Source organism: Ailuropoda melanoleuca, chromosome 10 (genome assembly GCF_002007445.2).
Source record: "Ailuropoda melanoleuca isolate Jingjing chromosome 10, ASM200744v2, whole genome shotgun sequence".
NCBI lineage: Eukaryota > Metazoa > Chordata > Mammalia > Carnivora > Ursidae > Ailuropoda > Ailuropoda melanoleuca.
The window spans coordinates 26,651,578-26,663,303 of NC_048227.1; the positions used below are offsets into that span (position 1 = coordinate 26,651,578).

General features: G+C 44.1%; 1 protein-coding gene across 1 annotated transcript in view; it reads right to left on the reverse strand.

Annotated features, from left to right (window-relative positions):
• The window catches only part of LOC109489433 (bMERB domain-containing protein 1), a 65,543-nt gene extending 59,977 nt beyond the window's left edge, over positions 1 to 5,566 (reverse strand). The window contains exon 1 of the mRNA XM_034670338.1: positions 5,298 to 5,566. Within this exon, the coding sequence (XP_034526229.1) occupies positions 5,298 to 5,403 (106 nt within the window). The 5' untranslated portion in view covers positions 5,404 to 5,566. The remainder of the gene's footprint in view (positions 1 to 5,297) is intronic.
• Positions 5,567 to 11,726: the final 6,160 nt, after the last annotated feature.

Below are 11,726 nucleotides of genomic sequence, written 5' to 3' on the forward strand. Positions count from 1 at the left end.
GCCCCCCCCCCCTTTCCCCCCCCCCCCCCCCCCGCCCACCTCCCCTACCCCACCACCCCACACACACCCTGCATTTCCCCTGTCCAAAATCTTGATCATCCTTTAGAGGATGTGCAAACCTATCGTGAAACGGCAATGACCACAGACAACTGCTCCACAACAAAAGCTCCATACTTTTTCAAAAGTCACCTTGTCTTTGTGTCTCCCTCAATTAATTACAGTTGGTTGAAAGCAATATTTTTATACATCTAACCACACTGAAATGTCACTATCCATTTTCCAACTGAGTAAAAAGAAGAAAAAACAAAGAAAACCAAATCACTGCTAGTGGGGAAAATGCTGTCTAAGGTGGATGGATGGTTGGGAGCAATTGCTTGGAATCCTTCTCAAAGGAGAAAATACCAGGTGGTTTGCAAGGGTTCAAAAGCCATTCCACCATACATTCCCATGGGGAGGAACGTGGTGTGTACACCATCATTATCTGCAATTTACAAAGCAATATACACAAGCAAGAACTGACTGGTGAGCCCGGAATAACCTTCTCCCCTGTTGTCGGGCACCATCTGCTTATGTCCTATTATGACAACCATTCAGCACTGCTTAGGCACTTAAAGTGTGCCAGGCTCTGTGCTAAATGCATTGTATACATTATCTCATTTAATCCTCCCGACAGCCTGAAGTGGTCATTATTATTATCCTGTTGGGGGAGGTTACGGAGAGGACATGACTGCTATCTGACCCAAGAGCTGGTCCTCTGAGCAACTGGAGACTCCTTGCCGCCTCCTTTGTCCTTGATATGTGCAAGCATTTTCACAGCGGGAGCCGTTCCAAGGGCATAGCCTTGAAAAAGTGAGGTGTTACCAAGACCATCTGGAAATACACAGGACTGAACCCTGTTCAGGCCTCCATAAAAACTTTTTAAGATTCTGGCAGTCAAGGGGTGCCTGGGTGGCACAGCAGTTAAGTGTCTGCCTTCGGCTCAGGGCGTGATCCCAGCGTTCTGGGATCGAGCCCCACATCAGGCTCCTCTGCTGAGAGCCTGCTTCTTCCTCTCCCACTCCCCTGCTTGAGTTCCCTCTCTCGCTGGCTGTCTCTATCTCTGTCAAATAAATAAATAAAATCTTTAAAAAAAAAAAAGATTCTGGGAGTCAGGTATGGTGATCTACTCATCTTGCAACCATCTATAAATTTCCTTGCTTATTACACCTGCCACCTATCCAGGTGGACCATCCTGACTCTTTGTGGCCTCACCTTCCTTCCTTTCTGTGTATGGAGGGCTAGTTTTGAATTTCACCCCAGAGAAGCTCCCAAGGTCTCAAACCAACATATCCCCATTTTACAGATGAGATAACTGACACGCAGAGAGCTTCAAGAATTTCCCACGGTGACATAGCAACAAAGTATTAGTTCTGGTTTGGACCCATTTACCCTGATTTCAAAACTCCCACTCTTTCCTACTGTACTATATGAACCTTCCATCTAAAAACTATAGTTAAAATTGAAGATAATAGTTAATACAACTTACACTGAAAATGACCGGTTCTGCAATCTTTTCCCCCCTTTTAAAATTCTTTTTAAGTGGTGCCTGGGTGGCTCAGTTGGTTAAGAGTCTGCCTTCGGCTTAAGTCATGATCTCGGGGTCCTGGGATCAAGCCCCATGTAGGGATCCCTGCTCAGCAGGAAGTTTGCTTCTCCCTCTCCCTCTGCCTCTCCCCCTGCTTGTGCGCTTTCTCTTTCTCTGTCAAATAAATAAATTTTTTTAAAAAAATTCTTTTTAACACACACTCAGTGTTTAACCTAAAATATTTAAATATAGGTAGATGTTAAAGTATGTCTTCTTTTTTTTTAATTTTTATTTATTTCTAAAGTAATCTCTATGCCCAATGTGGGGCTTGAACCCCCAACCCTGAGATCAAGAGTCTCATGGTCTACCAACTGAGCCAGCCAGGAGCTCTAAGCATGGTTTCTTTTTAATGGGCCTCTTTTTTTTTTTTTTTTTTTTTTGCCGCCAGCATTTCATGCATTACAACTTTCCTTGGCTTGGCAGTTGTTATTCCGTAGGCTCAATAGTACTAATTTTCACACTTCATTAAGAAATAAATGGAGGTCCCACATGTTAGTATATGAATCCACAGATCCCAGGGAAGTTGAGGCAGAGTTCAAAAAACCACTTCGATCAAGAAAGGTCAGGGGGCACCTGGGTGGCACAGTTGGTTAAGTGTCTGACTCTTGGTTTGGGCTCAGGTCATGACCTCGGGGTCGTGGGGCTGAGCCCTGCATCAGGCTCTGTACCAGGTGTGGTGTCTGCTGGAGATTCTCTCTCCCTCTCCCTCTGCCCCTCCAGCTCGTGCTCTCTCTCTCTCTAAAATAAATAATCTTAAAAAAAAAAAAGGTCAGGTTGCAGACAAAAGTCCAGAGATCAAAGCTTTCCAAAGGTAACATTCTGAGACTTAAGATTCAAAAGGGAGACTCTGGATCAGTGCTTTAAGAATATTTCAAGTTTGAATGAGGGGGGGAAAAAAGCAGATTTAGGGATCCATGCAGAAGGAGATCAGAAACTGTGGTCTTGTATGTGAATAGGAAGCAAAAGTCAGAGTCTTTGATGGCTTGGAACAGAGAAGATGAGAAAGCCTTTCTGCCAGGCTTTTAACAGTTTGCAGCCTAAGACTCAGAAGGATAAAAATTTCAGGAGCTAAAATGCTATAAAGTGGGTGTTCGGTGCAATTTTCCTGTACGTTTGAAAACTGTCCTAATGGCGAGAAAATAAAAAGCTATAAGAGAATTATTAGGGAAATGACCAACACGGCAGTTTGAGTCCAGAGGGTTGCTCTATGCGGTGCCTTGCGAAGGCTGGAAGGCTGGAATCTATTGCTTCTACACATGTAGTAATAAAATAATTGAAGCAGCCAACACGTACTGAGCACTTACTCTGAGCTCGACATACACCTTTTTATTGAGTTTTTGCAATGGAGCTCTAAGGTAGGTCCTATTATCGTCTGCATTTCAGAGAACAGAGGCAGAGTAAGGCTTAGAAACGTGCCTCAAGTCAGTCCCATAGCCGGCGAGGGGCAGAGCCAGCATTCCAACCCAGAGCGTATCTGAGCACAGCTTCTACTGTGCAAGGACCCAGCATTCTTTCAAGGCCACTGGGGGCTCCAGAGACCAACAGGGTGGCCACGTATTTAGATGTGTTCTCAGCCTCCCTCAACAGACTGAGAGCGCTTCCTGAAACTGTGAAAGCAATAAACCTTCATGTTAAAAGCTGAGAGGGACTCTGGGTTCAAATCCTGCCTTTAAGCTTGCCTGTCACAGCTCCTAGCAAGCCCAGGTCTTTCCAGCTGTGGAAGGGGAGTCACAGTATTCACCTCGGCAGGTAGCTGTGGGGACTGAATGAGATGATGCATTTAAAGTTCTTAGCACAGGACCTGGTGCCTGGCCATCCATCAATACGAGGCAGCCATTGTGGGGATTATTCTGAGCTTGTAGGAAGCAGAGACCCTGAGTCCTGGTGTCATGCCAAAGCACCAAAGCCAAGGGTTTTGAAAGGAGGAAACAGGAGGAAGGACCCAGATTTTAAAAAGAGAAAGAGACGGAAAAAGAGTGGGAGCACTGTGGGTACAGAACTAAGACATTTGATTGTGAGTCCTGGTGTCATGCCAAAGCACCAAAGCCAAGGGTTTTGAAAGGAGGAAACAGGAGGAAGGACCCAGATTTTAAAAAGAGAAAGAGACGGAAAAAGAGTGGGAGCACTGTGGGTACAGAACTAAGACATTTGATTGTGAGTCCTGGTGTCATGCCAAAGCACCAAAGCCAAGGGTTTTGAAAGGAGGAAACAGGAGGAAGGACCCAGATTTTAAAAAGAGAAAGAGACGGAAAAAGAGTGGGAGCACTGTGGGTACAGAACTAAGACATTTGATTGTGAGTCCTGGTGTCATGCCAAAGCACCAAAGCCAAGGGTTTTGAAAGGAGGAAACAGGAGGAAGGACCCAGATTTTAAAAAGAGAAAGAGACGGAAAAAGAGTGGGAGCACTGTGGGTACAGAACTAAGACATTTGATTGTGAGTCCTGGTGTCATGCCAAAGCACCAAAGCCAAGGGTTTTGAAAGGAAGGAAACAGGAGGAAGGACCCAGATTTTAAAAAGAGAAAGAGACGGAAAAAGAGTGGGAGCACTGTGGGTACAGAACTAAGACATTTGATTGTGATTTCAACTTGAACCCTTGAGAACCAGAACACAGTTGAGCCATTCTAGGAAGATTTTCTGAATTTGTAATAACAGGTGTGGAGAAAGAGTGCATACACATACACACGCATACACATGCACACACACTATCTTCTACCAGGTCGAGACAAAAAAGAGCACCTTCACAATACTTTGGTCCATAGCTCTGCGCTTGGTGCTGAGCGTGATCACGTCGAGCCAAGGAGGGGTCCTTGAGAAGGGTGAGAGGCCCTTCCCAGCCCGGCAGGAGGCACCGTGCTAGGTGAGCCATGCAAAGGCAGGGGCACTACGAAGCGCCCTGGCTTTGCAGGGAGGGCTGGTGACCCTTGGAGCCCTTGCGGCTGCCTCTATACTTGAAAGCAGGAGTTTTAATCACTCCTATTCACTGAAAAACAAAAATCCTTCGTTTATCTGTAAACACTGTTGACACCTAAATATCATAGATTCAGCAGATAAAGTCGGCCCGTTTCAGAAGTGGCTTCTAGGATTATACCAAACCAAAGACTGAATGAGTCAAGAGAGAAAGGAGAAGGGTGTGCACAGGGTTAACCTTCCCCTAACCCTTTCCCTCCCACCCGCGACCCAGGAGAAGGCGGGGGAAGAAACGCTGGGAATTTCAGGTGTGCCCTGAACCTCGCGCTGGGGGAGGAACACGGCGGAAACCCGGCGGACACTCCCCCCTCTACAGGGACGTGGGCGCTTTCCAGGATGGTCCAGCCGCTTCAGCGTCCTAGCGCATCCCGGGTGGAGAACCGACTCTCCTCTCTCGGCTGCAGGGAAAGACCTTACTTTCCAAGACCAGCTGCGAGCTTACGGATCCGGGACTACAGAGTCCACCCCGGGCTCCCGGCTTCCTGCCTCGCGATTTCCCGAGCCTCCCGGTGATGCCCAGCCTGGAGGGTCCCCCTTAACAAAAGGTTCGCGGGAGAGCGCGTCGCTGCGCAGCGCTGCGCATCCCCCCGCGCCGAAAGCCCCGCTGCGGGGGCGCTCCCCTTGGTCCGCTCCCCGCGCTCCCACGACCACGGGCTCCGGCGCACGGATCCCCAACTGTCCCCCCCCTTCCAGCCGAGTACTCACTTCTCCCCAGTCCCTCCGCTGTCCACGCCGTCTCCTCCACCGCCCCATAGCGTCTCAGAGGCTTCTCGGTTTCCACATGGGTGGACAAAGATTGCTTTAACTCCATCGCTGATCCCCGCGGGCAGGTTGACGGGTCCCCCTTTACTCCATCCCCGCCGCGGGCTGCAGGGAGGGAGGCGGCTCCAGCCAGCAGCGTTTTAAGGGGCCGGGCGCTCGTGACGCTGCTCCATCTCTTCCGCCGCCAGGGCCGGGGAGCGCCGACTGGTGCCCAGCAGGGGGAGGGATGCAGGGCGCATGCGCAATGGAGGCGGGAGGGGGGCTTGGGGGTTGGGTAGAGAGAAAGAGGGGCAGATGATAACTCTAAGAAGAACAACACAAACAACAACTAAAATAGAACCAACCCAAAGGAAGTGAAAAACAAGGCCCCTGCTCGTGTTGGAGCCGGTGGTGATGCTTTGCCAGGGCACTCTGAGCTGCTTGTGATCTGCCAGCGGGCTGCTGGGGTTTTGAGTGGGATTGGTGAGCACATCTCTAGCTGTGGGCGATGGATCCATCTTTGGTGGGGAGTGTGCAGAAGCCTGCGTGTGGACTTGAATCTGTGGGGTTCTGGGCTTGGTCGAGTGCACTTTTGTCAGAATGTCTGGGGTTTGCTTCTCCGCGTGTTACTAGAATATGAGATGGGACAGTCCTGTTAGGCAGGTGCCCTGTGTCAACTCTGTAGGTGTTTGCGTGAACTTGAGAGGGACATGGGCATATTTTGGACACCGTTACAGCACAGCTGTTTGGAACACGGGTCTCTACTTTCCAGAAACTCAGAGGTTTATCTTAGTAACACAGCGTGGCAGCGTTAAAAGTACAAAGTAAAATCTGCAGCTAGAATGATAAAAATTAGTAAGAGTTTATGGAGTGGTGGCTAGGTGCTGAACACTTCCTGATAACTGTGTGAAACAGATACTGTTTTGTCGGCCTTGTTTTACAGAGGATGAAACTGAGGTGTTAAAGATGATTTGCTCCGAGTCCCACACTTACCAAGTGGCCTGGTCAGCCCCTGAATCCAGACTTAGCCTCTCTATTATACTGACTCCTTACACTACACTGATAGGCTGTTTTGTATGGCAGGGGGGGTGGGAAAGATGCTATAGGATATGAGTTGTTTGTTGTTGCTTTCAAGATATCATCTGGGGCAATTTTTGGTATCCAGTTGGTTTGTGGAAGTGTAAAATAGCCTAGCTGTTTAAGAGAATTATTTAGCCACTGGTAGTAAATGTCCTTTAAAAGTTATTATCAATAGGGGCACCTGTGTGGCTCAGTCATTTGAGCATCCAACTCTTGGTTTCAGCTCAGGCTGTGATCTCAGGGTCAAGGGATTGAACCCGCATCTGGCCTCCGCACTCAGCAGGGGGTCTGGTTGAGGATTCTCTCTCTCTACCCCTCCCCCCATACACGCACTCCTTCTCTCTCTCAAAATGAATGGATCAATCTTTAAAAAAAAATTATCAATAATCAACTTCTAGGGGTACCTGGGTGGCTCAGTTTTTAAGCGTCTGCCTTCAGCTCAGGGCGTGATCCTGGCGTTCTGGGATGGAGCCCCACATCGGACTCCTCTGCTGGGAGCCTGCTTCTTCCTGTCCCACTCCCCCTGCTTGTGTTCCCTCTCTCGCTGCCTCTCTGTGTCAAATAAATAAATAAAATCTTAAAAAAAAAATCAACTTCTAAGTAGCCCATGAGCAAAACAGGAAATAAGAATGAAAATCATAAAATATTTAGAGCTGAATAACCGTGAGAGTACAACATATCAAAACTTGTAAGTTTTGGTAGAAGTAAATGTACACCCTTAAATGCCTGCATTAAGAAATAGGTGATGGACATTGGGGAGGATATGCATTGTCATGAGCGCTGGGTGTTATATAAGACTGATGAATCACAGACCTGTACCCCCGGAAACAAATAATACATTATATGTTAATTAATTGAATTTAAATTAAAAAAACTTAACTCCGACTGACTCTAAAAAAAAATCAGACTAAAAATAAGTGGGTTAGGATGAACAGATAAGCAAAACATGGTCTCTCCATACAATGGAATACTATTCAGCCTTAAAAAGGAAGGGCATTCTGCAATGTGTTACGACATGGATGAACCTTGAAAGCATGATGGTAAGTGAAATAAACCAGACACAAAGAGACCGATACGGTGTGATTCCAGTTACACGAGGTATTTAGAGGAGTCAGATATCATGAAGATAGAAAGTAGAATGGTAGTTGCCAGGGGCTGAGCGAGGGGACAATAGAGTTATTGTTCAATGGGTATAGATTTGCAGTTTTACAAGATGAAAAGACTTTTGGGGATGGATGGTGGTGATGGCTCCCAAAAATGAATGAATTTAATACCACTGACTATACACTTAAAAACGGTTAAAATGGTGGGAAAAAATCGGTTAAGTGTTCAACTCAAAACACTTTAATAAAAACAGATGGGGCGCCTGGGTCGCTCACTTGGTTAAACGTCTGACTCTGATTTTGGCTGAGGTCATGATCTCAGAGCTGTGAGATTGAGCCGGCATTCAGGCACCTTACTAAGCACAGAGTCTGCTTGAGATTTTCTTTCTCCCACTGCCCCCTGCCCCTCCTGCCCTGTTCTCTCTCTCTCTCTCTCTCTCTCTCTCAAATAAATAAAGAAAATCTTTTTAAAAATGAGAAAGAACAGAGAAGGGGCGCCTGGGTGGCACAGTGGTTAAGTGTCTGCCTTCGGCTCAGGGCATGATCCCGGCATTATGGGATCGAGCCCCACATCAGGCTCCTCCACTATGAGCCTGCTTCTTCCTCTCCCACTCCCCCTGCTTGTGTTCCCTCTCTCGCTGGCTGTCTCTATCTCTGTCGAATAAATAAAATAAAATCTTTTTTTAAAAAAAAAGGAAAAGAAAAAGAACAGAGAAAACCTGTGAAGTAGAAAAAAGAAAATAATAATGATGAGAGCATAAATTAAATCGAAAACCAAGAAGCAATAGAGGAGAGCCACAAAATCAAAAGCTGATTCCATGGTGGAAAATACTAATGAAGAAGGCAAACCTCTCAAGATTCCCCAAGATAGGCACTCATGGAAATATTAGGAATGAAAAGGGAGACATAATACAAATACAGGAAGGTTTTTTTTTTAACTGGTTGAAATAGATAACTTTAAGAAGTAAACTACTAAAATGTATTGAAGAAATAAAAAGACAAATCAATAATTCCTTTTTTTAAAGATTTATTTATTTTAGAGAGAGAGAGAGAGCGCAAGTTGGGGGACAGAAGGAGAGAGAGAATCCTCAAGCAGACTCCCCACTGAGCACAGAGCCCCACTCCTAGGACCCTGAGATCATGACCTGAGCCAAAACCCAGAGTCAGTGGCTTAACCAAGTGAGCCACCCAGGCACCCCCGAAACTGAATTCTTAATATAAAAATTTATTTTCTTCCTTAGTCCCACAAAGGCATCAGGCCCAAACAGTTTTATAGGTGAGATTTAACAAAATAACAGATAATCCTTATTTCGTAAAAATTGTTTCAGAGCTCATTTTGTGAGGACAATATATGACCTTGATATTGAAACTAGATTTAAATGGCACAGTAAAAGAATCCTAGACTGTGCTCATCTATAAACACAGGTACAAAAATTCTAAATATTAAAATACATTGTGAGCAAATAAGGTTTATTTTGAAAATGTAGCAATGACCCAATATCAGAGAATCTCTTGATATAATATACCATATTAACAGATTAAAAGGAAAACCTGTTGGATTACCTTAATGGATACAGAAAGAGCATTTGAAAAAAATAGCAGTTATATAGACATCTTTTTTTTTTCTTAGCAAATTAAGAACAGAAGATCATTTCCTTAACCTTCTAGAGAGTAATTATCAAACACCAACAGCAAACATTCAGCATTTACTGCTGAACCTCTGTGCCTGATCATTAAGGTCAGGAACAAAGCGAGGAAGCCTGTCATCTCCACTTTGGGAGATCCTAGCCTAGTTAGGAAAAATAAATGAGGCGTAAGAATTGAAACAGAAGAAACAAAACTTTCTTTTTCAGACACTATAATTGCCTGTATAAAAATGCAAGCAAAAAGAAAGCAAGCACATCCACATGTAAGCTATTAAAATTAATAAGAGCAAGTTTTTGGAAACAAGATAAACATATACAAATAGTAATATCTCTGTACATTATTAATCAAACTTAAGGATATAATCATAATAACAAAAAAAAAGCCCCAAGAACCTTTGGGGAGAAAATTATTATTTTGTGTCAACTGGGACTATTAATTAATGATTTTTATGTTGTATTTGTAAACAATGTAAAAAATGAACTAAAAAAATGAAGAGATAGATATGCCACATTCAAGGGTACAAAAGAATCAGTCTCATAAAGATGGCAGTTCTCTTCAGTGATAATTGTAGTTGAAATCTCGATAGGGAATAGGACTTTTTTTTTTAAGATTTTATTTATTTATTTGACAGAGACGGCGAGGGAGGGAACACAAGCAGGGGGAGTGGGAGAGGGAGAAGCAGGCTTCCCGCTGAGCAGGGAGCCTGATACGGGGCTCAATCCCAGAACAATGGCATCATGACCTGAGCCAAAGGCAGATGCTTAACGACTGAGCCACCCAGGCACCCAGGAATAGGACTTTAAAATAAACCTGGCAGTAGGGCACCTGGGTGACTCAGTTAAGAGTCTGCCTTTGGCTCAAGTCATGATCCCAGGGTCCTGGGATAGAGCCTTGAATAGGTCTGCTTTCCCTCTACCCCTCCCCCTGCTCATGTGCTCACACCCACGCTCTGTCTAATAAATAAATAAAATATTTTTTTAAAACCTTATTGTAAAACCTTAAGACGTAAGAAGAAAATCGACAGCCCCAAAATTGACCCACATATATTTGGGTCAAACTGGTATATGACAGAGGAGGCATTACCAGTGAGTACAGAAGGGATAGACTCGTCACTAAATAGTAGTGAATTAGTTGACTAACCAAATGGAAAGCTAAAATAAAAGTGTCAACCTTGTACTTCGTATCATATAGACACATATCATATATACATATCATATATACAAATTCCAGGTAGATTAAAGACCCGAATGAGAAAACGCAAAATTTTTAAAAATCTTAAGATCATATAGAAGAATATCTTTATTCTTTTATAGTGGAAGCTTATGTTAGCTAAGACCCCAGAACACAAACCTTAAAGAAAAATAGGAAGTCTGACTCTTAAATTTTTTTGAGGTGAAATTCACATTAATCCAGAATTAACCATTTTAAAGTGAACAATTTAGTAGTAGTGTCTTTTCCCAATGTTGTACAATCACCACTCTGTCGCATTCCAAAACATTTCATTACATTTTCAGGAGACTTCCATGCCCACTAAGTAGTTATCCCATATTCCCATATTCCCCCTCCCTCCAGCTGCTGGCAACAGCCAGTCCTTTCTTTCTCTAGGAACTCACCTGTTCAGGAGATTTCACATGAATGAAATCATACACCATGTGACCTTTGTGTCCAGACTCTTGCTCTTTGCATACTGTTGTCAAGGTTGTCATGCTGTAGCGTGAATCAGTACTTCCCTCCTCCTGATGGCCATTCCGTTGTATGAATACACCACATTCGGTTATCTGTTCATCCATTAATGGCCATCTGCGTTGTTTCTACCTTTTGGCTGCGGTGAATAGTGCTGCCATGAACATTTGCATAGAGATATCTGTTCGAGTACCTATTTTAAGGTACTGAAGACTGGAATTGCTGGGTTATATGCTATTTCTATGTTTAACTTTTTGAGAAACAGCCAAACTGCTTTGCACAGTGGTTGAACCCTTTTACATTCCCTCCAGCAATGTATGAGGGATCTAATTTCTCCACATCCTCACTGACACTTACCATATGTACATATTTTTTGTGATTATAGCCACAGCAGTGGAACAGACCAAACTACTACCAAAAAAGGGATGACTTAACATTAAACAAAAGAAACCAGATGCAGAATAGCACATAGAAATGATTCCATCCATGTAAAGTTCAAAAACAGACAAATGTTATCTATAGTGATGTGTGTCAGAATAGTGGCTACTTTTAAGGGTTCCTGAACAATAAACAAGAAGAGAAACTTGTTAAAATACTAGAAATGTATTGAAATGATTGATGACATAGTGGGGGGTGTGTGTGTGTGTGTATGGATACACACACGTGTGTGTGTGTGTATATATATATATGTATGTATATATATATATATAATTTATACGGATATATATGTGTGAATATGGATATTCATTGAGAAGGCCACTTAAGATATATGCCTTTTACTGTGTGGAAATTATACCTCAATATTAAAAACTAAATGGGGCACCTGGGTGGCTCAGTTGGTTAAGCATCTGCCTTCAGCTCAGGTCAGGATCTCAGGGTC